Source organism: Paramisgurnus dabryanus, chromosome 18 (assembly GCF_030506205.2).
Source record: "Paramisgurnus dabryanus chromosome 18, PD_genome_1.1, whole genome shotgun sequence".
In the NCBI taxonomy this organism is placed as follows: Eukaryota; Metazoa; Chordata; class Actinopteri; order Cypriniformes; family Cobitidae; genus Paramisgurnus; species Paramisgurnus dabryanus.
The window spans coordinates 24,424,108-24,451,969 of NC_133354.1; the positions used below are offsets into that span (position 1 = coordinate 24,424,108).

General features: G+C 40.0%; 2 protein-coding genes across 2 annotated transcripts; one reads left to right on the forward strand and one right to left on the reverse strand.

The window, feature by feature from the left end:
- Nucleotides 1-7,336, forward strand: septin4a (septin 4a). Its single transcript, XM_065287420.2, has 11 exons — nt 1-548; nt 631-727; nt 820-906; nt 1,381-1,504; nt 1,591-1,725; nt 1,884-2,001; nt 3,361-3,462; nt 3,542-3,638; nt 3,768-3,930; nt 4,275-4,374; nt 5,054-7,336. The coding sequence occupies exons 1-11, from the start codon at nt 222-224 to the stop codon at nt 5,111-5,113; spliced, it is 1,410 nt and encodes a 469-aa protein (XP_065143492.1). The 5' UTR covers nt 1-221; the 3' UTR covers nt 5,114-7,336.
- On the reverse strand, nt 5,359-26,300 carry mntb (MAX network transcriptional repressor b). Its single transcript, XM_065287418.2, has 6 exons — nt 25,994-26,300; nt 17,957-18,608; nt 17,524-17,565; nt 17,016-17,127; nt 8,544-8,736; nt 5,359-8,382 (listed from the first exon to the last, which is right to left on the reverse strand). The coding sequence occupies exons 1-6, from the start codon at nt 26,064-26,066 to the stop codon at nt 7,715-7,717; spliced, it is 1,740 nt and encodes a 579-aa protein (XP_065143490.1). The 5' UTR covers nt 26,067-26,300; the 3' UTR covers nt 5,359-7,714.
- Between the last annotated feature and the right edge of the window lie 1,562 nt (nt 26,301-27,862).

Below are 27,862 nucleotides of genomic sequence, written 5' to 3' on the forward strand. Positions count from 1 at the left end.
CAGCCAGAATTGGAGGATACTCATTTTATAACACATCTGCGATAATTTGACTGTGAGATTGGTAGTCAAATCAGGTTTCTCCTATCGAAACATCAACTATTCAGGGTCACCCCTACTCTGTTGTAAGGACAATCTGTTTCTTATACACAGACAGACATTTGCTGGCATTTATGAATCTGTTAAATGTTTTGTCCTGTTTGTTCTGACAAGCAGTGAGTTAAATGTTATTCTTGTATCTGCAGATATCGAGTTTAGCCATTGAAGACTGTGAGGATGCTGAACTGGCCTATACCATGAGAGACCTTCCCCCTAGACCCAGCCACACCTTCCCTGGACGTGAGATGGACAGGGAGTCAGATAGCAGCACCCTTCCCCAAACCCCAGGATCGGCCTGTTTCGCATGTCCCAGGAACAGAAATCTTCTCGACTCGGACTCAGAGTTACCCCGCCGTGGTCAGCTCAGTTCCATGAGTTCACTGGAGTGTCCACTGAGCCCCTCTCGACCGAAAAGTCCTTGGGCCAGATTTGATCCTTATGATTCTGCCGAGGTAATGTAAAAATGAAAAGAAAGTCGTGAATAATACATAAAGTCACTTGATTTACAATTACATGAATATCTGATCACTTTAGGATCAAGATAAGGAGTATGTCGGCTTTGCCACGCTGCCTAACCAAGTGCATAGAAAATCGGTGAAAAAGGGGTTTGCGTTTACGCTTATGGTGGCTGGTAATGTTATAATTTCTTCTGTATAAAGAGATCAATTCTGTATTTATATGACTTACAAATCTTGTTAACTTTTTCGTCTTTGATTGCTGCAGGTGAGTCTGGTTTAGGGAAATCTACACTTGTCAACAGTCTCTTCATCACAGACCTTTACAAAGACCGAAAGATGCTGAATGCAGAGGGTACGGTTTATTTTTATTTAAAGAGTAACTAAACCCTAAACCAACTTTTTTTAGGAAATGATCTGTAAGAATGATGCTTTATTAGTGCTGTTCATTGATTTTAGTAATTTTTTTGACATTTGGATATAAAGTGTTTTAATACTACAATATATAGTGTAAAAACGTCTGATTGCTGCCCTCTTCAGGTTGAACGGTGGCTACTGCAGTTGAATTTTCCTATTGGATGTTGGGTCCAAAAAATGACTCGTGACGTAAGCAGGTTCAAGCTCACCACGCCCTTGTTACGATCTCACCACACACTTGATACGAGCTTAGTTCGTCCCCTCTATCTTCGTTGGGATCTGCCCACTTTTCTAGCATTTTTCAAATATTGCCAGTGGGTGGAGTCACGCTCTCACCAGGGGTTTAGTTACTCTTTAAACTTTATTTTGAAGAATGCTTATTGTTAATGAAAAAATCATGTTTTATACACAGAGCGAATCGCACAGACAATAGAGATCACAAAACACACATTGGCTATTGAGGAGAAAGGAGTCAAGCTGAGACTCACTATTGTGGACACGCCGGGCTTCGGTGATGCTGTCAATAACACAGAGAGGTACGACTGTGTCTGTACAGTAATGTTCGCAATCAGTTAGTAAGTTTTTGTCTAAACTTCGTTGAGTTTTGGTTTTATCTTTGTAGCTGGAGGCCAGTTTTGGACTATATCGATGAACAATTTGAGCAATATTTTCGTGATGAAAGCGGACTGAACCGGAAGAACATTCAGGACAACCGGGTGCATTGCTGTCTCTACTTCATCTCACCTTTTGGCCACGGGTGAGTTTTTTTCTCAGGCATACAAAGTTGTTCAGTATTGCCATTGGAAATATCTGATATTGGTCTTCTACTATTCAAAAAATTTAATTCAGCGTGAAATGGTGTTATTTTGCCATTTGGCTCAATCATATTAATAGCTGTGTTAACACTTTTCTCAGTCTTAGGCCGATAGATGTTGAATTCATGAAGGCTTTACATGAGAAGGTCAACATAGTGCCCGTGCTGGCCAAAGCCGACAGTCTGACTGCAGCAGAAGTCATAAAAATGAAAATGAAGGTGTGTGTGCATACACAAATATTACATGTTACATTCATGTTCTTGGTTTTATTGCATATTCTCTGTTCTTATAAAAATATTTTTTGCTCTTATATAATTTTATTTGTAAAGTCTGTGTTAAGTCCAATATTAAATTTGTTCTCAGTTTGTCACACCACAGAAAAATGTGTTATTAACCACACAGCTGAATTAGGATGAAGAAAAAATGGCAAGTTAATAAAAGAAGTTATTGAAATCTTGGAAAAACCGACAGGATTCTCTGCTCTCAAACGCTTGGTGCATGTCCGCCATCTGTGCTGAAACCACACCCACGCCCAAATTAGTGTTTTTTCCACAGATCTGAAATACACTTGTGGTGGTAGCTGGTGAAAAAGGCAATCATTATTACCCATTGACAATAAATGGTCTTCTGAACGTGTGACAAAAAATTAGTAATGTGTACACATGCTAAACACTTTATTAAATATTTAGTATTTAATTTAATATTTAGTTTCCCCCATTTTCTGTGATTTCTATATTTTCATGTAAAGCTATTTAAAACAATGTAACACCGTAAATACATTTGAGTTAAAGGAAAACACCAACATTTTTCAATATTTTACTATGTTCTTACCTCAGCTTAGATTAATTAATACATATCTATCTTTTTTCAATGCGTACTCTTAATCTTTGTACAGTGTGTATTAAATGTGTTAGCATTTAGCCTAGCCCCATTCATTCCTTTGGATCCAAACAGGGATGAATTTAGAAGCCACCAAACACTTCCATGTTTTCCCTATTTAAAGACTGTTACATGAGTAGTTACACGAGTAAGTATGGTGGCACATAATAAAACGTGGCGATTTTTTAAGCGATTTAAAAAAATGAGAACTATATTGTATGGTGGAAGAGCACTTAGTTTGCAACAGTTTGACCTCAGGTGCAGCAATATTGAGGGAAGTTTGATTCAGATGGGGAGTAGTCAGGAGTGATGATGTTACTGCGTGCCGAGCTTGAAGTGCTGCAAATTGTTTTTCCGCAATACAATATAGTTCTCTTTTTTTTTTATTGCCACATTTTGTTTTGTGCCACCATACTTACTTGTGCATGTAACAGTCTTAAAATAGGGAAAACATGGAAGTGTTTGGTGGCTTCTAAATTCATCCCAGTTTGGATCCTAAGGAATGAATGGGGCTAGGCTAAATGCTAACACATTCACGACGCGCTGTACAAAGATTAAGTGCACGCATTGAAAATAAATAGGTATGTATTCATTTGTCTAAGTTGAATATAGAACATATTAAAATATTGAAAAAGAGTGGTGTTTTCCTTTAAGTATATACTCAGTCAAACCTGAATTGGTTTGTTGTCCCCTTTTAGATTCGTGAGGATATTGAGAGGTTTGACATCAACATATATCAGTTCCCCGAGTGTGACTCAGATGAAGATGAGGAGTTAAAACATCAGCACCAAGAACTAAAGGTCTTTAAACTTCTCAGTGATCTCATGTTTATATTATGTTTATAACCGTAACGGTTGTTATGGCTTTGCTTTGTTACAGGACTGTATTCCATTTACAGTGATTGGCAGTAACATTCAGGTTGAGAGCAATGGCAGGCGTTTCAGAGGGCGCCAATATCCATGGGGTGTGGTGGAAGGTACTTGTAGACTGTAGTGTAATAGAGTCAAAGCAATCTTAACACTTAGTAATTTAGTCTAAGAACAAATTTAGTCTAATCCTGTGCATGCAGATGATAATGTAAATGTGTTACCTCATGTTCTTTCAGTGGAGAACCCCAGTCACTCAGATTTCTTAAAGCTGAGGAACATGTTGGTGCGCACACACATGCAGGACCTGAAGGATGTGATGCGGGAAACACATTATGAAAATTATCGCGCTCAGTGCATCCAGAAAATGACCCAAATGGTGGTGAGGGAAAGGAAACGCAGGTCAGAAGGATACACATTTCATTTAATAACAGTATTAAGCTCTATTCGGACGGTAATAGTTTCTCACGAGGGTGTTTATAAAAATGTCCATGCCTTCTCCGCAATAAAACTCAATTTCAGTGAAAAACAATTACCTTCCGAATATGGGTTACGACTAACAGGAACAAGATGAATGAAAGGAAATGTCTTTTAGACTCTTTTTCATTTTCGTGCATTGTTGGTGTGGTAACTGTGTGAACATATCTAGTACCATCACATTGATGTTGTATACATACTGAGATGCTTTGCTGTTTCGAGCATAATCTATCCTTGTATGTTTCCCTTATGGATATTTTTACCGATAGTCTTTGTAACCGGCTGAGAGACAGTGCTTCCGACCTGCCTATACCTCTGGTACCAGTGGACAGTGAAACTGAACGTCTCATTTGGGAAAAGGATGAGGAGGTAAAGCGGAGTTCCCAGTGTTTTCTTCTGTTGGGAATAGGCTTTATGCCCAACTGCACTAGTTACTGATTTTCAGCCAGCTCCTTGTTTCCTGTCTGCCATTATTGGACAAACTGATTAATCCAGGTGTGTCTGATTATTGTTGTTGTGACTAATGAGGTCAGGCACACCTGGATTAATCAGTTTGTCCAATAATGGCAGACAGGAAACAAGGAGCTGGCTGAAAATCAGGAAGTAGTGCAGCTGGGCATAAAGCCTATTAGACCAGTGTCTTCTGTCTTTGGAATATAATATACAAGATTACTATTTACTGTGCAGAATACACTGCAATACGTATAATAGTGAAAAATAATGAAACAGTTGAATTCAGGGTTGTGTATAAAATATTTTTTTGGTCTAATCAAGTCATCTGATGTGATCTTAAATTGTAATGTGAAATGCATTGTGGGATATTGCATTAGCAGTTTTTTATGCAGTATGAAAAAACATTTTTGTAAATGTAGGTCAGTAAGATATCATGTGCATAGAGAAATTAGCATACTGCATACAGTGTCACCTATACTGCAGTCATAGTAGTATGTTATTATAATGTCATATTTTTACATGTGTGTTTTGTAATCTTTAAATTACTTTTTTAATTTCCTTAAAATTAATCTCAATGTTTGTATCATCTCTGCAGCTGCGGCAAATGCAGGAGGTTTTGCAAAGGATTCAAGAACAGATGCATCATGGACATTAAAACAACACTGCAAATCTAAGGCAACAGATTTATCTATTAATTTCAATATGGTCATGATGGACATATGTTTAGAGATGTGTAGGTTCAACATGCAGGTAAAATCTTTTTTTGTGAACTGTTATCCTGGAACTTTAAAAAAAAAATTGTGGATGTATAGCACATTACTTGTTGTTGTAAATATGACCCGATATTGTATTACCTATGAAAAAAGACCAATACAACTGACTTGTAAATGTCATAAGATTTATTATGAATCGTCATTATGTTTTTGTAGTAATCTAGCATATTTTATAAGTCGTATTACTATTATTTCAGTTAAACATGATGGACAATTCGATCTTAATGCAGCCCAAAATGTACAGGCGATATATATAACTTAAACTTTCTCCATAGGGAAAATGCACCGTTTTTCATATATTCATATATAATATCAATGTAGAATGAGGTCTAACGGTCCCGCCCACATCATACAGTATGATACATGGTCCCAAAAAATGAAAGAGGGAGGGGGTTAACATTTAAACCAACAAGAAACTGAAATCTACATGCGAAACGAGGCATCAGTATAATCTTAAAAATACATACACATATAGACGGTTTCAACTACAACATACATAAATGGCTTTTGTGGCCCAAACTTAACCTCTGGTAGACATCTGCTAAAGCGTATCAACTACTACACCGAGCTAACGTTATTGTTTTAAATTAATGTATACAATGTTAGCTCCAGATCCTTGAATTCTTGTCTGGCTGCCTCACCTTTGCCCACGGTCTCCGATCATCTTTCATTAGGAAACCAAAACAACAAGGTATTTGTTCCATAGGTCAGTTTAGCCACTAGCCAGCCCGTTAAACATACACAGATCGGAAGTTAACTTCAGCCACCGTAAAACCGTCTATACGTGAATGCGTGCATATACCTCACATATATACATCCATCCATACACATATATTAAAAAGAAAAACACACTAATAAATTTCACAAATGTTATGCTATTTTTGTTTGTTGGGTGAGTCTGTGAAGCACAGCTTGTATCATTTTATCTTCACATCCTCAAAAAGGAGATGGCAAAGTCAACACATACAACAGAAAATTTAAGAAAAACCTCAGCTTTGGGGTTTTGCAGCAGGGTGATGATAATAGGAGCAGAAATCACAGTGTTCAGTTTGAAAGTGACAGTATAAAGCAACAATTCACATACTTCGTCGGGTTTACCAATCCGTTAGCAGTAAACTGTCACATTTGGACGAGAAAACAGAGCGAGACAGCAAACTTTGTGCAGGTTAGACCAAGCGTGTGCCTTTAGAAAGCAATGGTGAGAATAACAGAACTTGTGACACAAGCATTAAACTGCTAAGAGTCCCTGCTTAAAACAGTTAAGCTGGTCTGCTGGTCTTATCTGGTTTAGCTTGTCCTCCCAGTTTGGTAAAGCTGGTTTTCGGCTTTTTATTATTTCAGCAGGGTTTTTAAACCTCCTAAAGCCAAATGCTTATACACAAGCCACCAACTACACGACAATTCACACAATCAATTATAAATGAAAAAACGGCAAATTAACGCGTCTGGGCAATGCAATAAACACAGTGTGGACAGCACCGGACACGTGCGCACAAATTTGTTATTTTGTGTGAGCACGAGTGTGTGCTGTATGTTGCTAATGTAGCTAATTTAAAATAAAGCTAATATGCCCGACGTCTCGGCATGCAGTGTACCGTTTTTTACACTTTGAAGTGTGATTTGCGCATAATAAGTATAATTATTGTAGTATTTAGTGCGATTTCCGGGAAATTAGATGCTTATGTTTCTTTATCAGATTTGAAATTGTTGAACTTTGTGTGACTTGTGCAGCGCCGAGCATTATTTCAAAGTACCGCGAGAGCGATTCGAACGCTGTGTTCTCGTGGTACTATGATGTCATTCACTGCTGGATCTGCGCAGCATGAATCCAATATCGTTGCATCGTGTAGGCAGCAGGTGGCACAGTTGGCCTCAATTTCGGGGTTTCAGGCACTTGACGTTTTCTCTCGTGTACCAAGACAACTTGAAGAAACTTGATCTAATCGAAGTCTGAATGTCTGCCTGCCTGCTTTGATTCAAAAGCCCTATTTAAAGAGATTTTAAAAGCCCCTGTTAAAAATGGTAACACAGTAAATGTTTCCCTTGCACGGTTCCAATATTTTGACCTTTTAAGCGCTCATTAACACTGTTTTTTTTTTTTTTTTGCGAAACATTCGATCATTTTCAGACTGCTTGCCTTGTATTTCAGAGCAATTACATAAAGTATAGCATGAAATAGAGTGGGAACAAGAAGAGATTTGATTTGTTTTAGCACTCACATTACTAAAAACTGGCACCCATCTCATAATTTAGTTAAAGAAGTGCATTACACGTATTCATATCTTAAGCTGCATGCCAAAGGCACGCAAGCCCCTTTCCCTCACACAGCCAGAGGACGATCCCCTAAATGAAACCCTACTGATGTAGTGAAACTTTAAATGGGATTTTATCATCTAGCTCGTGTGTTTCATCTTCAGTCTCTGCTGCTCGCTTTGCGGCTTGCCACAGAGAGCTCTTTCAACCGATGCTGAAGTCTTTCACTTTCAGGCCAGCTTTAGCGTGCTGACGGGAAAGGGGGGTACTGTTACCATAGTCACTGGATTGAGCACCGTCTGACCCATAAGCCCGGCGTGATGATGGGCGACCACCGCCGTGGGCTTCCCCACCATGGCACCCTGCTGGGCCAGGGTCGCAGTGCCATTAACTTGGGCGTGAGTGTGGTGCGCTAGCGTGTGCGTGATGTGCCCAACCACTGTAGGCTGCGAGACGGCCACCGACTGTGGATAAATGGCAGCGGGGAGATGGGCAACCGGATGCATGGTGATGTGTCCGATAGGCTGGCCGCCATTAGAGGGCGCAATGTGTGCCAAGTGTTTAGGCCCAGCTGGGATGACGTGGTTGACGGCTTGGATGACAGAGGCGTGAGATACAGACGCATGGGTGATGACCGTTGGTTGAGGAGGGGTGACCATGTGAGAAGGGGGCGCGGGTGCGATTGCCTGTGGGGTGACCATGGCGGGCTGAGGCTGGTTGGATGAAGCAACGGGCAGGGGGGTCGGTCTGTGTTGGATGGAGATGTGCGTGGAGAGGATGGTGGGCGGAGCCATGGCAGCACGGGGCTCGGGCGGCGCAGGCGGTTTGGGAGCAGAAGACAAGGGCGGGGACGAGAGGATGTCTTCATCTACGTCTTGGTCGAAGTTGTCTTCGCCCTCTGTGAAAAGTGGAAATCGATAAAGGTAAATAGATTTTTAAATGCATGGCCACACTTATTATTAGGAAAAAGTTTTGACTTAAAATTGTAATAATTTACAATTTTAAAACTCCAAAGCAACCCTGATTAGCATTATTCATAGTAAAAAAACAACACAATACCCGATGCTGTTGATGTAGATGCCTGGTCATCTTCGGGTTGGACCGTCTGTCTGAGTAACCTGTCAATCTCCATGACGTCCATACATTGGCTCAAATCGTTCTTTAACTCGGCGAGTCTCTGCTGAGTGGCGATCTTCTCCCGTGCCAAACGCTCCATCTCGTGTTCGTACTCCTTTTCTTTTCGTTTTAACGTCTGAAAAACACATTAAATTACTCTCTCTTCAACCAAACCTACAGTAGGATTTGCTGTGTAATACCCAAGTCACCATCTTTATTCATATGAATGCTTATCGGCATTCAATCTTACACATTTTTATTTCCTCCTAACGGTACTCTCTTCAAGTATGATCCATTTATCAATTATATTATCCAATAAAATAGCAGTATTTGGCATTTTGAGATTATTAGCCAATAGACTGATGTCTGCTCGGAGAAATAAACTACTCTAAAAGGACTTTATTGTTATTGATTCTTTGCATACGTTTGTATGGCTCACGAAAGCCGTTTTTTTAAAGAAATTCAACAGCCCTTACCACTATACTGCCAAATATCTAGTGACTAAAAAGACCTAAATGAAAGAAAAACATTAAAGGAGAGCAACAGTGTGGAGTCATGAAGAAAAAAATAAAAAAACGGGAGGTATGTGTCAGTCACACATGCTGACCCACTTTTTGCATTAGTCAGCTGACAGTTAAACATCAAACCAGGCTAACGGGAACAAACTGTTTAGGCGATTAAAACCTTGAAACAGAAGCAGGTATGATGGTCCACGTTCAAAAAAAGGTGCGTATGAGAATGGGGGCGTGCAACCACGCAATAGTGTTATTGCTTTGTGACAGCATGTTCAACATATGTTGCATGCAATTTTAGGAAACAAGTTATCCAAGGTGCAAAGCTGTTTATGCTCCACACTCCATCTGTCAGAGTCAAACCATGTGATGACTTCGACATCAGACAGTTTCCTTCTTCACCTTATATGTGCAACTGTGTGACAGATCGAACATTTTGGGTACCAAACATGAGCCAGGCCAGGCCCCCGAAGGAACGTATGCGCAGTCAGACAGGGCACAGGCCAAAAAATGGAAAGCAGTTGGACAGTTAGTGTGCATGCTGATAGTGTAATTGTGGAGTGGTGGAGGGTGGTAATCATGTGTGCCTGAGGTTATATAACCCAGTGATACAGTATCAAGAGAATATGAATGCAGTTTGGTGCAGTTGGTTGAGAGTGCAGACACAAAGAGAGCAAGAGAGAGAGAGAAAGAGAGAGAGAGTCTGCCCTACTGAAGCCTGATCCAGGATTAGTCAGATTGGGCTGTCTGGCACTAAACCCCCTTCACACAGCAGGTTAACACTGAACAAAAACAAAGCCATACATGCAAGACAACACCTAACATTTCCTGCATTTACGATGCATAGCAATGAGTTTTATTTATTACATACATTCACTAACTTATAGAAAATACAAATCCAATAACTAGATTTTTAGATTTAAGTAGGATTTAAACTCGCTGCCAGTTGTTTAGGGCAGTGGTTCCCAAACTTTTTCAGCGTGCGGCCCCCCTTGTGTACAGTGCATTTTTTGCGGCCCCCAGAAAGAAAATTTATGACAAAAACACTTTTAAAATGAAATATTTTAATTAAACAAAACATATAAAATTATACCTAGTAGTGCTGTTGGTTAGTTGGCTTATTATTTTTTAGGTTTAATTACACAGAATTCATGATAAATGAATGTATTTTATAAAATGTCATAAAACTGGGGCCCCCCTGGCACCATCTCGCGGCCCCCCTGGGAGCCCCGGCCCCCAGTTTGAAAACCACTGGTTTAGGGTGTTCCATGTGGTTGTCGGGGTGTTGCTAGGTGTCCTGGCTGGTTGTCAGCCCATAGCTAAGGCTTTCTGGATGGTTATCATGGCGTTCTTGGTGGTGTATCAGCATATTGCTAAGGTGTTCAGGGTTGTTGTCAGGGTGTTTGCTAGGGTATTTTGGGTGTCAGAGCATTGCTAGGGTATTCTGGGTCGTTATCAGCACATTGCTATGGTGTTCTGGATGGCTGTTAGGGTATTTCTAGGGTCCTCTGGGTGATTATCAGCATGCTCCTAGTTGTTCTGTGTGTTTGCCAAGGTGTTGCTAGGTGGTTATAAGTACATTGCTAAGGTGTTCTGGGTTGTTGTCAGGGTGTTGCCTAGGGTATTATGGTGGCAGAGCGTTGCTAAGGTATTCTGGGTCATTATCAGCACATTGCTATGGTGTTCTGAGTGGTTGTTAGGGTGTTTCTAGGGTCCTCTGGGTGATTATCAGCATATTGATAGAGTGTTCTGTGTGGTTGCCAAGGTGTTGCTAGGTGGTTATAAGTACATTGCTAAGGTGTTCTGGTGGTTGTCAGGGCAATGATTGGGTGTTTTGGGTGTCAGGGTATCGCTAGGGTGTTCTGGGTGTCAGGGCTTCGCTATGGTGTTTTGGGTGTCAGGGCATTGCTAGGGTTTTCTATGTGTCAGGGCATTGCTAGGGTGTTCAGGGTGATTATCAGCATGTTGCTAGAGTGTTCTTTGTGGTTTCCAAGGTGTTGCTAGGTGGTTATAAGTACATTGCTTATGTGTTCTGGTGGTTGTCAGGGCGATGCTAGGGTGTTTTGAGTGTTAGGGTATTGCTAGGGTGTTCTGGGTGTCAGGGTATTGCTTGGGTGTTCTGGGTGATTATCAGCATGTTGCTAGAATTTTCTTGGTGGTTGTTAGGGTGTTTCTAGGGTCCTCTGGGTGATTATCAGCATGTTGCTAGAGTGTTGTGTGTGGTTGCCAGTGTGTTGCTAGGTGGTAATAAGTACATTGCTAAGGTGTTCTGGTGGTTGTCAGGGTGGTGCTAGGGTGTTTTGGGTGTCAGGGCATTGCTAGGGTTTTCTAGGTGTCAGGGCATTGCTAGGGTGTTCTGTGTGATTATCATCATGTTGCTAGAATGTTCTGGGTGGTTGTCAAGGTGTTGTTAGGGTGTTATGGGTGATTATCAGCATGTTCCTAGAATGTTCTGTGTGGTTGTCAAGGTGTTGCTAGGGTGTTATGGGTGTCAGCGCATCGCTAGGGTCTTCTGAGTGGTTATCAGCAAAATGCTAAGATGTTCTGTGTGGTTGACAGGGTGTTGCTAGGGTCTTCTGAGTATGAGGTTGTTGCTAAGCTGTTCTGGGTGGTTGTTAGGGTGTTCTGGGTGATTATCAGGGTGTTGCTAGGGTATTCTATAGTATGTGGTTGTCTTAGGGTTAGGGTTATATAGGGTTGGTATTGCTTAGGTGTTTGTGGAGTGGTTATTTTTTGTCCCAGATCAAAACGAGTTTCTGTAATATTCTGGTCATTAGACTGAAGGGACTATATCCAATTATTTGATCATTAGACATAAAACATACATGGTTGTCAAAAAAGAAAACAAAGTAAAACAACTTAGAAACTTCTTGCTACTCAAGCTCATCTAAAAACCACAATTCAACAGAAGCAAGCTAGTTAAAATCTTGACATGTTACTAGCTATCTAACACGAATACCACCATATTCTACACTGACATTTGAAAATAACTACTGCCTCTTTTTTCCTCCCCTGCTTACCGTCACAGTAAAACAAGTATACACTTTACATATATACACAGTAGCTATTGGACAAACCTGACTTCAAAACAAATTAATTTATCTCTTCCCACAGCACAAATAAAACCGGCACTGACTGACCCCAGGTCAGTTTTGACGGATACCATCTTTTGTGTGTCAAAAAACAAATAGACATCCCCACTGACTAGATATACAGATCCCACAGGATATCACCACAGCAACAGCTGGAACCCGCCATGGTCTCCTTGGCAACAGAGCAGGGAAGGAGCAGCGTGGTGATGAGAAGGTGTAATAGTGAGGCAAGGGCTAATGCGATTGGCTGACACCAACCTCTAGTGTTTTACAGCCCAATGGCTCTCGCACTCCCTCCCGCTCCCCTCTCTTAACACACTGTGTTAATAAAACACTCTTTACCTGCTTCCTTACATCCCGGTTTAACCTTCACTTCCTTTAAACACATTTATTGTAGTCCACCATCTATGGCTATGGCAGTTTGATTGAACACTTATCAATATTGATGTGACGGGTCCAACATTGTGGCTATAAAATGTTAACTGATAGCTTACAGCCCTGTTGTGTCTATGTTTTATTACCCCATACTTAGTGGGCAATCATAAAATCCACAAAGCAAGATTTAGGCTACTGATGCATAGCACATGGAGAAAGACTCCCTGCTGTTTACTGACCACTCGCTCTGTTCAATGCCATTTCTATGGTTACGCTTTACAAGACTATGGCCCAAAAAACCTACACTGACATGAACAATGATGTGTATCCTACTTTACACAACCATGCATCACATCAACTAAACAGTATTTAAGGCGTTTTCAGCACTATTGTTTTTAGTAGGCATAAGAAAGAAAGAAAGCGAGCAAGCGAGAGAGAGAGAGTAGGATGATCAAGCACAGAGGAGGAGCTGACGTCACTGGGCTCACGCTCGCCATGTGCTCGTGACTCACGTGGATGCAGGAGCAGGCGGGGAGCGGGTGAGGGTGGGGCATGAGAGGAATCTTAAAGAGGCAGTAGCGTGCAAAGAGGCGGCCCACATTTGCGTTTATCGTGTCTTTATAATCATTACTGACATCGGTTTTACAGCTTTTGAGATCAGATTTAGATCTGGCAGACTAGCCAACAGAGATATAAACAGATCATTTTTCTGCATACGGAAAATGCATTTATAGTAACTGTTGGTAAAAGTGATTAACATAACCATGCTTTTTGTCCTGATTTCTGCAACAACATAAATGCTTTCCTATAAAAATGAAGAGAATGACTTTGCACCATACAATGTTAACCTTAATTTTGTCATTGACCACCAATACAATCATGCAAAAATGTGTCAGTAATTAAGTAAAAAAGTTAAATATAAAAGCTGAACTTACTACTGAAAATTGAAACAGGAGACATTGAACTTAAGGTAAAGATATTTTGGCAATTCTGGCAGTATAGATAAGCAAAGAATGACTGTGTGTGTGGGTGACTGTTTAAAAAAAATAAAATACTAAAATTTGATTTGGGTTTCAACTTCAGCATATAACAGCATGTCTGACCTGTAGCCATGATCACATTTAAACATTAACCTTTATTGCCACAAATGTTTTGCCATACACCATGCAATCTGTCGTTTTGTATTGTGACACTATTTTCACGCCTTTAAAGCAAAATTCTGACAAGGGACACATCATTCTGATACCAGGATTGGTATCAATCACCACAGTGGCGGCTGGTGACTTCTCCGAGGGGCACAAATTCAAAATATGTGTTCTGCGCTTTCCTGTGTGCATCACGTGTCTTGTTAAAATAAGTGCCTGCTGCAGATGCGTCTAAATGGTTTATGATAAAAGAGACGCTCACGTTTGCCAGATACTCGCATAATCTCATGTGTAATCAGAGTTTACTGTTTAGGGAGTGTCTTGTGTGTATTTTGTGTCTCTTTTGTCATAAACGGTTTTCACGCGTGTGCAGCAGGCACTTATTTTGACAAAACACGTGATGCACACAGGATCTCTTGACACACAGAACACATATTTTGAAAAAGGGAAACACACACATGACACTCCGAACACTTATTTTGAATTAGCACCCCTCGGATGAGCAATCACAAGCCGTCACTGGTTCAGAATCTTATTCACGTTTTAATGTGAATATTGTTTTTTATTCACGGTTTATTTAGTATGCCGAGTTTAGGATTCATTTGGAATTAAATGAAAAATATTTAAATATCAATTTTCCATATAAATTTACAATCACAGCAGATTTTCGGTTATTATTCGAAGGTTTATGGAGAAATATAAAAAGGTAGGCTACTTATTTCTGTGCAAGAGTCATATTTGCAGGAGTGGGAATACTGAAAAATCTATTTACGGAAGAGTACTGTCATACTTCCCAAACATGCAGTGTGACTGTACTAAATACAAACTTTTGACTAAAAAGAAGCTGTTTAAAAAGTATAGCGAGTAGCAAGTATTGGACTGTGAATGTTATTCCCCTTGTTAATGTACCATGTCATTTACTTTTCATCCGTGTTATTTTGTTTTTGCTACTAACACAAAATTAAAGACATGCAACTCCCCATAAAAAGAAAACGCTCCCATTTGGTAACACCATTGACTGACCAGTTCAGGAATGTGAGTAACATAACAAAATAAGCAATCGTTTTCAAGTTTCTTAAATTCCAAAGGAGATATATATATATAAAATATATATTTAATATGTAAATATGATACATTGGCCTAACAGTCAATATTAATTAAATATAAATGAAAAACAATTTCAAATCTATTTAATTACCTAATAATGTCTTAAAGTCGGCATAAAATGGAAGTATCAATTGCCTAATTTTCCCCGTGGTGACGTGTATCTGAGTAAAACCGGCCTCTGAAATTAAATAAGGTGGGGCTGGATTTGAATTTGTCCATCGAGATCTGATTGGATCATTTGAAGTTGGGTCGTGTTGCTAATTGCTAATCGCAGGGATATTCTCCCGGACCCCGCCCACCTGCCATACATTTTGACCAGAAGTAAAGAGAGATCGTTTTTAGGAGGGGAGGAGATTTGCATTTTTGATTAAAGATTATGAAGGCACATGAATTTTTAAAAATGAATGAAGCTCACAGATAAATAATTTGTAAAAAAATACCACAATATTACAAAACAAATTACAGTTTTTTATTTTACTTTCATTGCGACTTTAAAAATTATTATCTTTCTTACCAGCGAAAATCCTACAATATTCAACGGTATTAGCTTAGCTCGATAATTATAAGCCAAGCTAATGTGCCTTGTCTATGAAACCAAAACATTAGTTATTTTCAACAAGGTATTTGTTCCAGTGTTCAGTTTAGCCACTAGCCAGACCATTAAACAAACCGGAAGTTAAGTTCAGTCCAGACGAGGAACTGCGACAACACGCGCCCATCCGATGATTGCGCCTATACCGAATCCATAAAAGTATACGAATTTCAATAAGTAATACAAAATCCATAAAATTATACTAAATATATAAAAACACACTAAGGGGCGGCTTCCCGGACAGGGATTAGACTAGTCCTAGAATAAAATAAATGTAAGAACTGTCCAAACTGAAAACAACTTGCACTGACATATCTTAAAATACACAAGTGCCCTTTTTTGCCTCAATATGCACACAAGTAATGTTTTTAGTAAGGAATGTTTGTTAAAACTAGTTCCTAATTAAACTAAGGCCTAGTCCTGTCTTAACTCTAATAACTACCTTCTGGTAGCGCCACCATCTTAGACTCCTCTGTATTCAGGAGAGAGTATTAGCGTAGTGTACGCACTTTTCTTAGTGAGGTATGACAAATTTGGAGGGCGAGAGGCTGCGTAAGCTCTCATCCTGAATGCGGACGCGTCTAAGATGGCGGCGCTACTGGAAGGTCTTTATTTACGTTAATAAAGTTTTAAATATGGATATTTCTACAACAACACCGCACGAAGACCTTTGTTTATCATCCTGGAGCCGTTTGGATTTATTTTGTGAAGGATGGACGCACTTTTTTTGGACTTGAAGGTCGTGGACCCCGTAACATTACATTTAATCAACTGAAAGATCTAAAACATTTTCTAAAATATCCGAAAATGTGTTTGTCTGAAAAACGATGGACATATGCAACTCGGACAGCTTGGGGGTGAGTAAATCATGGGTTTAATATCATTTTTGGCCGAACTATCCCTTTAAAAAGGAGCATTTTCTGGAAGGCATTAAACTTTTGTGAAAATCATGAAAAATGCTGGCGGCCAAAGAGTTAAGATAATCCATGTTTGGGAAACCACCCCTATATCCAACTAAATCTAAATCCATAAAAACACACTAAATCCATTTAAAGTATACTAAATCCAAAAAGTATACTAAATTCATATGAAGGCATGCACAAAATGAAACTTGATAACTTGTTTAAGGAGGAGCAGAATGGAGTTTACAGAAATCTCTTGCTCTGCTCCTGATGCCATTCTGCATATTGAAGCCATAAGACTGACAGTGTTGCATCACATGCTGTGAGTTATGTTCCTTTTAGTTTTCACAATCTGTAGATTAATAATGACTATGTTTCCTATAGTATGAGTCAGGCAAAAAATTGTGCTGAATCTGTCCTACATCTGTGCTGATTCTGAAAAACTGATCACTGATTCATGTTAATGTAATACAAATGTACAGTACATGTACATACACATCTACAATACACAATAGAGGTTTTCAAACAAGTAATAGGCAATACATTAACAACAATAAAAATGACATTCATTTTTACTTATAATTATATTTGTCTCTTTTGATTAGAGTCAAATATGCACTTGGTATTTTAATATTTTGATAGACTGATCTTTTTTTTCACACTAAACCACAGCAGACATGTTAGATTTACCTGGATGTAGCGAAGGGCGCTCCTCAGGACACTCAAATTGGACGTTTTCTTTTCATCCACATTAGGAACGTTCCTCTTGAGAGTCTCGAAACATTCTTTAAGATGCGCTCGTCTGTGGCCAACACACACAAACACACAGAGAAAAGCATTGATCATTTCACAAAAGTTCGTGCAAGTTTTAGCAGATGTCTGGGTAAAGCTTTTTGGTGATGGAAATAACAGAGAATATGATGTGATGAAGAAGCCAACAGGCAATCGCTCTGTAATATGATTTTCATTGCTGCTGTTACACATTAGGCAAATGCTTTAAAGCCAAAATAAAGAAATAGCATACTGACTGCTAAAGCAACCGAAGCTTGTGTATTTCTGACTTACTGCAGGCGACCTGGACAACCTACTGTATATTATACAGAGCCAACACACTGAACTGGATTAAATATCCATGATTTAAATAACTGGTGTGTGTTAAGTTTAAAAAAATAAATATAAAGTAAACAACTCTACACACCTGTTCTTTTCCAGCTTGTTGTGAACTTCTCGAGTTCCAGCACTATAAAAAAAAAACATATTGACGTTTTTAGGTCGCATGGAAAAATTTATGAATCAACACACTAGTTTCATATTATGGCCACCTGCACACGTGTGCCCATTAAAGGGAAAGTTCAAGCAAAAGTCACCAAGTCATGAGGATTAATAAAAAGTAACACAATTTTCACTTTTCCTTTCAACATGATTTTTTTCCAATACTGGAAAATCCAATTCTGCACTTGCGACCTACAAATACACAGTATGGCGTTATTATTCATCCTGGGTCACCGTACAAAAAGCAGCCCACTTTATAAAACTGCGATTGTATAACAAAATAGCCAACCCAGTTTTGTTAACATCTTTGAAAAAAGTGCATTTTGTACTATAAGCCCTTAAATTATTTCTTTGCTCACCCTCCCGGCCTCCTTTTCCCATCTAGGCTGCGTGCATCATCCACAAACGCTCCGTTAGTCCTGGGCGGCTGGTTCGACTGCACCTGGCCCAGCGAGGGCTGGGGTAGAGCCGGCTGGGGTAGTAGGGCGTGTTGCTGGGGCGGATGTTGAGCAGTGATAATGGGAGCTGGATACGGCTGCAGCAACGCCTGTGTCTGTTGCGGTTTTGGACTGTTGTTGGTCTGAGGCAAACTGTTGGCTTCCGCTTTTATGTGTGCAACTAAGTGACAATGTTGTTGTTGTTGTTGTTGTGGTGGGGGGCAATTGGCGTCCTTGCCGTTAGGGCTGAGGAGAGGGGCTGCTGGTGGAGAGAGGGCTGTGGCCAAGGGCGTGACCACTGGCAGGGGTGAAGCCGCATGAAGAGGTGCAGATGTCTGTATTGAAGGAGCCGCAGGGTTGGCGGCGACCACCGGGATGGGAATGACAGCGATGGATACAGGTGGTGGGAGCGGAGGGGGCGGGACCACCGGAGGGTGATGCTGGTGATGTTGCTGCGGCCACAAGTCTTCGGTCCAGGTCACATGGTTGATTTGGACAGGTTGGATTATGGGGTTTAAGAGCTTCTGCTCGGCCTCACGGGACAGCTTGGTCTTCTCTCGACGTTCCTCCTCCTCTGTAGGATATAAAATTGAAATGGATTAAGATTAATGTTACGCCCTTGCAAAGGATAAATGTGCACTTGATCATTTATTGAAGAAAATGTATGTGTGTGAAAACCTTTTTTTCTACATAAAATTCATCCTATAATGTAAAGAACATTCTTTGAAAATATAACATAAAAAATTGTATTTAAATTTTGATGCTCCTAATCTCAAAATAAGATTGAGACTTTAACCAGGTCACATAATATGTGTGTACTCTCACCAATGATTTCTTTTTTTCTTTATTCTTTACGCCATTCCAGCCTTTATGGCTTTATTCATGGTGAGAACTGGTTCATTTATACACAAGTTTATTCAGACACAGGTTTGGGGAGGGAGAAACCTGCATGTTTTTGGTCTGTGGGAGGAAACCGGAGTACCCGGAGCAAACCCACGCTGACACAAGGAGAACATGCAAACTCCACACAGAAAGACCACCTGACCTGGCCGGGGCACCTATGATTTCAAATAGTGACAGACCAACATATCAGCCAATATTTGGGGATGAGATGATCAGCCAACAGTTCCAAAATCAGTGTTTGGGAGTAGCTAACTACAAGTAGCAACTCTACTAACACATTTTTCTGTTGGTTTACAGTAGTTTAGTTAATTTTAAAACGGTGTAGCTTAAACAGTATTCAAATACTTTTCCAGCAAGTAGCAGTGTAGTGCAACCAGACACTACAATTTTATTGGCGCATTTCCATTGCATAGTACCCCATGGTTTGGGTCGGGTCAGTTTACTTTTGTGAGCTTTTCCACTGGGTGCAGTACGTAGTACCCAATACTATTTTTAGAATAGCCTCGGTCAGGGTTCCAAGTGACCCGAGCTGATACCAAAACGTGATGCAAAGCACTGTAGATCACTGATTGGTCTGAGAGAATCGTCACTACCAGCGTCATCGCTATAATGAAAATGATTAGCTTTACCTTCATGCTAACTTACACAACGAGTAAACCTGTTATCATCTCTGCTCTGCTATAAGTTCCCAAACTCCCTTTTGGTGATGAAAAACATCCACAGGTTGAGAACAAGGAACACCATACCAATTTTTTACAGACTTGCAGTTTGTGGCGGGACATTCGTGACGCGCACATCCACATATATGCTTAAATGCAACTTAAATTATGCTCAGCGGAGCGCGTTGACCGACGCCACCGATGTTTGTACAGAAACTGTCATGTGAGACAGAGGTAGTGATAAACGCAATGTGCAAACATCTGTTTGTGGTGGTCAATTTTTTATTTTGTTGCGGACTGAGAAATAATTCAATGTATGAGAATGTACAACGACTCTCTCACTTGTATGATGTCACAGCAGTAGGCAGCGCAAATATAACGACACGCCTATAATCCCTCTTAAGGGCGATTTATAGTCGTGCGTAGGTCCTACGGCGTAGCAGCGACGGCGTAAGTTCCGCGTCAGTTTTCATTTATACTTGTGCGTCGCCGTCCGCGTCGACGTGCAAACACACGCGAAACCACTGGTTGGCAGTAATCACGCGTGTAACCACAGTAGCAGCAGAAGTCGTCAGAGAAGAAGAAGCTAAGCAAGTTAACCCACAAACGAAGAAGAAATAGCAACTTGTTGTGTATAATTTGAGAAGACCAGCAATGATGGAAGTAAATAAACAGCGACTTATGTTGCAGTTTGAGTTAAATCACTCCTCAACTTGGCTCATCTTTGTTTTCACCGTCTCAATCGGAAATACCTATGACGCAGTTTTTTTACCTGACGGGAGGGGTTCTGGTGGACCAATCACAGAGCTTGCGGTCCGCGTAGAGCCGACGCGCTGTAAGGAATTTTGTGAGGTGCGCGTCAGGCTACGCAGAGCTACGCACAGGCTACGGATAGCCTACGCCGTAGCTACGGCGTAGCACCTACGCACGACTATAAATCGCCCTTTACTCCGAAGTGATACTAAACTCGATGGAAAAGCTAACCACGCCAAAGTGAGGTGAGCTGACCCGACCTGACCCAAACCAAACTGTGGGGTACTATGCGATGGAAAGTTGTGCCTCCTCTGCAATGCCTTTTAGCAAAGAGCAGCAATTGTTCACCGCCATCTATTGTTACGTCACACGTCTTTGCGGAGATCGTCTGAACATTACATACAAAACATGCAGGGGTAACGTCGACACTCATATTATAATGCCCATGATGAAGCATCAGGACGGCAGAATCTGAAGATGTAGAGATGAATTGCCCATGGCCATATCTGTCCAAGTTCATGTCTCTTAAAGAAACAAACAGTAAAGCTACAAGTCCGTATGTAATCGGTGCAAACCAAAGATTTGTCTGTCTGTGTCGAAAACTTAAAGCACATAAAAGTGAGTAATAGCTATTTTAAATTAACTTTATTGCTTCTATCAAATGTCTGTTACTATTAAATATTCTTCATTAAAATTATATTCATTTATTTGTCATTGTAAAAAAATTGTCAAACTCATTTGCTGGCGTTAAATTGCACAGTTATATTAGACAACCTGCTCTCCAGTTATCGATCTGTAGTAAGCACTGACTGTCACATAAGCTTAGTGCTTCATGTCTCTCAACTCGGTTTTAACTTTCTGCTGCTGTTAATTTCTTCAGACTTGAAGGAGAGCGTTTTAATACACGCCGAAATTAATATTTCATGAATTTAAATATGCATGCCATATCTCTGTACAAATTGCTTTCCACTGGCATTTCATTATTAAATACTTATTATCAAGCAATGAGTCTGAGAATCTAATTCATAGCTATAGCTTTACAATGAGTTTCTGGATTATTCTTTGCGTGCAGGATCGATAGCAAATTAGCGCATTAGTCATAAAAATAATTAGCATTTCTCTCTGATGTCTCGGCTCTGTCTAAGAAGCTGCCATGTTGTAAATTAATAATGAGATGTGGTCGTCTCTACAGCAGCACACTTACAGAAAACTCTGCAATACAATGCATTACGAACCTGCACGTGACGTTCACACATAACACCTCTGATGGAACCAAAGCCTCAATTTTTAACAGTAATGCAAATCAAGGGAGCATTATCCCACGACTAACGTTGTACTGCAAGCTAACTATACCGGGTGTGCTGTCTCTTTAAAAGAGAAGCCCCGGTAAGACACTTGACTGATCTCCAGCTTTAGATCACTGACGTCACACAGAAGAGCAGATCTGTCCTGGGAAATCTGAGGCTGGGCTGCAGCGTCTGCAGCGTGAACTCACGTCGCCATTGGGCGATTCGCGTGATTGACAGGTGGATCTATTGTAAAGCCATGTTCAGTCACGACTACAGATCCACGTTTGAATTTTCATGTGTGATTTGGGCTGTCTTTGGTCCAGCAGTGCCATTTGCACCACACTGAACACACCACAGACTGTAACATGTCTTTACTGCGGTTCAAAGCAAGACATTCACCTACATAAGCAGGAATGCAAAACATTGTAAAATGTAGCAGTTTCACAATGATCCAGTCCAGAAGTCAAATTCATCATGTAACAGACAAACAGAAAGTGAAACGCAGTGACGCCGTTTCATTTCACTCTTGACATTTGAACACATACTTAATACAAGTGAATATCATGCAGACAGGAAATGGGTTCAAACTCGCTCTCAAACCCTTGAAGTGAACCGTGTCATTGTGCAAACATTACATAGCCGAGCTAATAAGCTCTGAACAGCTCTGTGTTGGAATAACTCAACTATGAGAGTGCACTCGAATGCTCTCCAGAAATAAGCATGCAAAGCTCTTGAGACATTAGACAACAGATGGGATACCATGGTGGTCCACAGGACACTTAAATGACAGCTAAAAGTGTGACACGGTGATAAACGTGGAAAATGTGTAATTGTGACAAAGTAACCTGAAGAGGTTCACCGACATACAGCGAGTTTAGTAATGTAGCACACACATTATATTACACAGAATAATGCAGAAAACAGCAAAAGTTACGAATAACCAAACTAGACTTACGGGGCGCACACACAAAAAGCAAATTAAATGATTTGCGCAAGTAAATTACATACAAAGCAAATGCGGATAGACTTAATAGATTTAAACTTGTGCAGGGTAATGCGAAAGAGGAGAATTGGGCGATGCAATTGCTGCAAAAACACGCGATATTCACATTAAACGCGTCTTGGTGCAAATTAAAAATATTCAACTCAAGCGAAAAATTTGCATGGCATGGTTAAATCCTGCAAGTAATCTAGAGCGAGGAACGTGATGCTTCGTGTTTGGTGTGTAGACAGCATTAGGCCGCATTTACATTGCATGTTTGAAGTGACTCCATTTCGATTTTTTTTTGCCTGGTGTGTAAGGGTGTCACGATTTCGATTTTAAATCAAAATAAATTGAAATTAAGTCACAACTTCGAATAACAAAAATGGAATCGTCGATGCTGCCACGCCCCCATGTCATGTCCGGTCGCCTTGCCAAGCTTTTGTAGTGTAAACGCACATGTGGTTGAATGTGTTTGAACAGTATCTTATCTGAGGTACTGAACACAATGTTTTACGTCTTTTATGACTTGTGGCGCGAACACGCGGTGTACAGCGCTATTTGTAGCCTTTCATTGATAAAACTAAAGCGGCTGATCTCCGCAGTTTCATTTTGCAAGCGTGTGAAAGTTGTGCAATCTTATTTCATCAATTGCGCTGAAAATTCAGAGAAATCAAACATGTACAAAACACTGTGCAGCATGTTTACTTACAACACAAGCAGCGGACACGGACATAATATTAGTTCGCGTCCATATAAACTTGTCATTACTCACGCTCGCGTTTAAATGACAAGGTGCAAAGTACTGTCAGGAATGTTCATCTGACAGAAAGTTTCGTTTTATCATGTATGTGCGTGTACCATTTTTCCACTGGCAGCACAACTAACATGGCAGGGCATCTCCGGGTTCAAGGTCAGATATTATATTTCATTAAAGTCTAGTCTAAAAATGGCATAACATTTTTGTGTTTTAAAAAAAAAAAGGTAAAAATCGAGAATCGAACCGTGACCTTAGAATTGAAAATGTAATCGAATCGAGTATTTGGAGAATCATGACACCCCTACTTGTGTGGCACAGATTGGATGTGACTCACATGTAAACAGGAAAAAAGCGCTTAAATTCCGATATTCTCCAATCGGTTTCAGGCCTCATTCATATGGGGAAATAAATCGGATATGAATCAGATACATTCACGTCTGCAATGTAAGCGGACAGATCGTATATCCTCATCCCAAGACGTGTTGCGCGTCATTGAAAATGCGACGCTGGCAAATGACGACAAGATTTTGATGTTAAAGTTTTATGTCTTGTTACAGAAATATAAAGCTATATAATCTTAAATGTTTAATCATTTTGTTTGTGTCTATTGCATATTGAACATTTTACTTCCTCTGTGGTTTAAGCTGTTCCGGGTCAGTATGTACCTTAAATTGTTTTGCCAAGTGTTCAGTGTAAATGCAGATATCGGATACGAGTCGCTTTTAAAAGATGATGTAAGTGGGTCGTCAAACAAATCGAAATTAGGCATCAAGATTTGCAGTGTAAATTTAGCCTAAGGACCAATAAGGATAAAAAAACAACATATAATAATAACTCCTTGAAGAAAAATAGGGTCCTCACACCTCGGGCAATAATAAAAAATGAAATGTTGGCAAAACTGAAATTTGTTTATAAATGTTGAATTGCTGCTTGTATACATGCATGCATTGATGTGTATAACCCTTATTTAAATATGGCCATTATGTACAATATTAAATGAATGAAGAAGGAGGATTAGTCAAACCTTCCTTAACTCCCAATATAAACCGAAACAATCTGTCACAGACTAAAGAAAAACAAGCGGCAAAGCTCACAGAGCAAGTGAAAGTAAATATGATACTACTAAAAAAGGAACAGACTATTTAATTCACTTTGCGTTAAAGCTCATTTTGAACAGCATAGCAAAGGTTATGGGTTTGATTCCCAGGGAACATACATGCTCATAAAATGTATAAATGCATGGTAAGGTACTTTAGAGAAAAGCATCTGCCAAAGCCACATTAAAATACACTTTAGTTATTACTATTTTAATAAATAGATACTAATAACGTGTATTTAATTTAGTATTTACTATAATAAAGTTTGTTCAACTGTAGTATAATGCATAATTAAATGCATATATTTGAATGTTTATTAGTATTAAATAGATAACTGTAGTAAATAAATGATCAAGAATACTTTAATATACATTATGTTGTATTTAAAAACATTTACAGCATACTTAAGTTAATGTTATGCATTTTTAGCACAAGGTCTTTTAAAAAAAGAAGAAGACGACCTTGCAGATTTATTCAAACTGTGCCAACAAACGCGTTTCACTTTTTTTAACCACCGATTAATCTGTAGTCTCAGTCTGCAGACACCCAGCATGCATTAAAAATGTATAATTATATAACTTCTGCAAAGAGGGAGGGTGGCGTTGCCCTATTTTCTCCCCAGTTGTGACATGCGCTAGTCGGGTGGGTTGGGTTGTCTTCAACAAGAATAAAGAGCGATAGAGGGAGGGGGGGTCTGGCGCGCACGTGGTTGCAGTGGGCGGCCCTTTAGCACGCGGTATTTGCAGTGGGTGTGGCCAAACTGACACGTCGCCTCGAGAATGAAACAAAAAGCCCTCGCGCATTCACAGCATGAAAAATACACACCCCATCGGTTTCGTGCGTAAAAACGCACACATGACTGTAAGTTTAAGTGTTGGCCGATTACAGATCCGAGAATGTGCGTAAAGACTTTGAGGAAGTTGACGGGAAAAGTAGGCTGGTCTTAAAAGTCATGAGATAACCACTCGGCGATGTCATTATGTAAAAAAAACCTTTGGTCTATTGCCACCGCCCAGGGGATAAGCAATAAGACCGTTCATTTCAACGTTTTAAACGTTTACTAAATGGTGTGCAGTTGTTTCATAATTCAACACAGCCCGACATCATTGCAAAATGTGTAACTTTATATGGGTGAAAAGAAAAGACGCGCCATGTACAAGTATATCTGTCGGGGTTAATGTACCACCCACCGCAGAGCTATGGGTGAGTATAGTAGCACACTAAATATAGCACGGATTTAACCCGGAAACCGAGTGAGAGAATTATGCCCCACTCACGAAGACTGCACCCTACAAAGAGTGGAAATCCACGTAAATGACCTTTGAGACAGAGCTCGTTTCACTGGGATTAATATAATAATACATATTTATTTGCAAACCCTAAAATATCTTTGTAGTTATTATATATAGTATGCATGAAACAGGCAGCAATATATGCAGGGATAAATCAAAGGCACATTTTCTGTAGATCTGCAAGCAAACGATTCCCCCCGGCAGTTCATTCCCCCCCGCCTTACCACGTGTAATCTGTTGTTGCTGGGCTTGCCACTCCAAATACCTGGCCGCTTCCAATAGAGTATCGATACTCATTTTAAACACCGACACGGTGCGCTCCTATTCAGAATTTAACGTTGTATGCAAAGCCCGGTGCGGATACGCGTGGTTGACTATTCACAGTATAATCCACTTGCTTCCAAACGCAGTCATAAGACATCCAGAGCGCTCCCGAAATACATCAGAAACACATTACTTCACTGGCAACAAGATGGCGATTGGAGTAACAGAAAACACAACAAGTCTACAGGCATACCATTCAAGGTCCGCCCTCGTCAGCGCTACTCCTCCCTAATACTATCAGTGATTAAAAAGTAGGGCAGAGCACGCTGGAGCACGGGGCGAGGGGATCGGGAGTCAACGTGGAGAGAAGCGGGATCAAAATGGTTATTTAAGTTATGGAGTTTTACAGAATGAAGTTATTCGAAGTAAACGCCTTTTTAAACGTGTTTCCGTTTACGTACTAAAGCGTAATAAGGAGGAAATGAAGCGAAACGACGCGGAATCCACGTTCCGCGTTTTCGCGCCGACTCTAGCCCGCAGTACATTAGCGCATGATTAAAACATGTCAATGCGAGGGAACCAATGGGCGTGGAGAACAACAAGGCATGGTGTCCGTCCACATGGGCAGCCGCTAAAGGCTGCGCGCGGCACATTTGCATGTCGAGCGCGTCCTCGCTGTCTCGCTACCTGCCAATCATCCGGAAAGAGAGCTCCTGTAGCCACGCCCAGATCGCGTTTCTGAGGAGGGAACGTTCCTATTTGTGAAGAAGTCAAAGAGCGCGTGTTTCCTCATCTTTTTATTTTGTGTGTGTTAGTCACGAGGCGCAATGTGTGTCTGGTGCGTGTTTGATGTTTGAAACGCTATTATTCAAAGTTCTTGGGAAATCGAGGGCGCGGTGAACATGACGCATTCATAACGTGACTGTCAAATTTTGCACGTGGCTCGTTTTACAAACCATCACTGTTATTCTGGATGAATGAGCACTTCATTTATGTCTGAATTACATTTAAAGAAGCCCAAAACAATATTTAACAATAATTTGCGTGTTATCGATAGTAGCTGATAAGTGGTAACCCACGTGAAGAATACTGTATATACATTTACTATATCATTAATTATACAGCAGTTTACTAGTGAAGTATATTGTTACAGTAGTGCCTGTGGTATACTATAGTATTCACTTTAGTAAAGAAACAAAATTGTACTACAGTTTACCATAGTAAATAGTGTATTTTCTATGAGTGATGAGAAAAACTTAATTTACGATACAGTGTAATATGTAATACGTAATATGTTTATAATATTAATTCAAATTTATATTATTATTAAAATGATTAATTCAATCTTTATAGTGATTTTGCTGCCACTACTCTTTACTATAAAATATAAATAATTTATTGAAACGTGTATGATTTTTAGATTGGGTATTGCCAGGTATCAAAAATAAGCGCGTGCTTGTGGTGCTAACAGCGTATGCGTAATGGTTCAGGCCATGCTGCTTTTCTTTATGAATGAGCGCCTGCATGGCAACAGACTGTGATTGGCTGATTTGAAGGGATACCCTAGATGACTTTAAAAAAAAGGTGGATTGTTTCAGCCAATCAGCGCTGTGATTTTAAGTGCGTAAGACATGGTGATGCACACATATAATACACACGCCTACACAGACAGCCAACATGCATAAAATCTAAGGCATTTGTTCTTATGTGATGTTATTTTTTTTAAATAATTAAATATGCTAAAGTTCAGTTGATGTTACCTGTTTCACAAAAGCACACACAGGAAATACAAAAAAACTTACTTTACTAAAATAGCTAATGTACACCTT

Bases quoted from the DNA above. Each gene is read 5' to 3' on its own strand.
- septin4a (XM_065287420.2), top strand. From the start codon at position 222: ATGTTATTCTTGTATCTGCAGATATCGAGTTTAGCCATTGAAGACTGT. The intron at 3,931-4,274 runs GTCAGAAGGATA...TTTTACCGATAG, and splicing joins GTGAGGGAAAGGAAACGCAG to TCTTTGTAACCGGCTGAGAG. The intron at 4,375-5,053 runs GTAAAGCGGAGT...TCATCTCTGCAG, and splicing joins TTTGGGAAAAGGATGAGGAG to CTGCGGCAAATGCAGGAGGT.
- mntb (XM_065287418.2), bottom strand. From the start codon at position 26,066: ATGAGTATCGATACTCTATTGGAAGCGGCCAGGTATTTGGAGTGGCAA. The intron at 18,609-25,993 runs GTAAGGCGGGGG...TATATCCTACAG, and splicing joins GCAACAACAGATTACACGTG to AGGAGGAGGAACGTCGAGAG. The intron at 8,383-8,543 runs GTATTGTGTTGT...CACTTTTCACAG, and splicing joins ATCTACATCAACAGCATCGG to AGGGCGAAGACAACTTCGAC.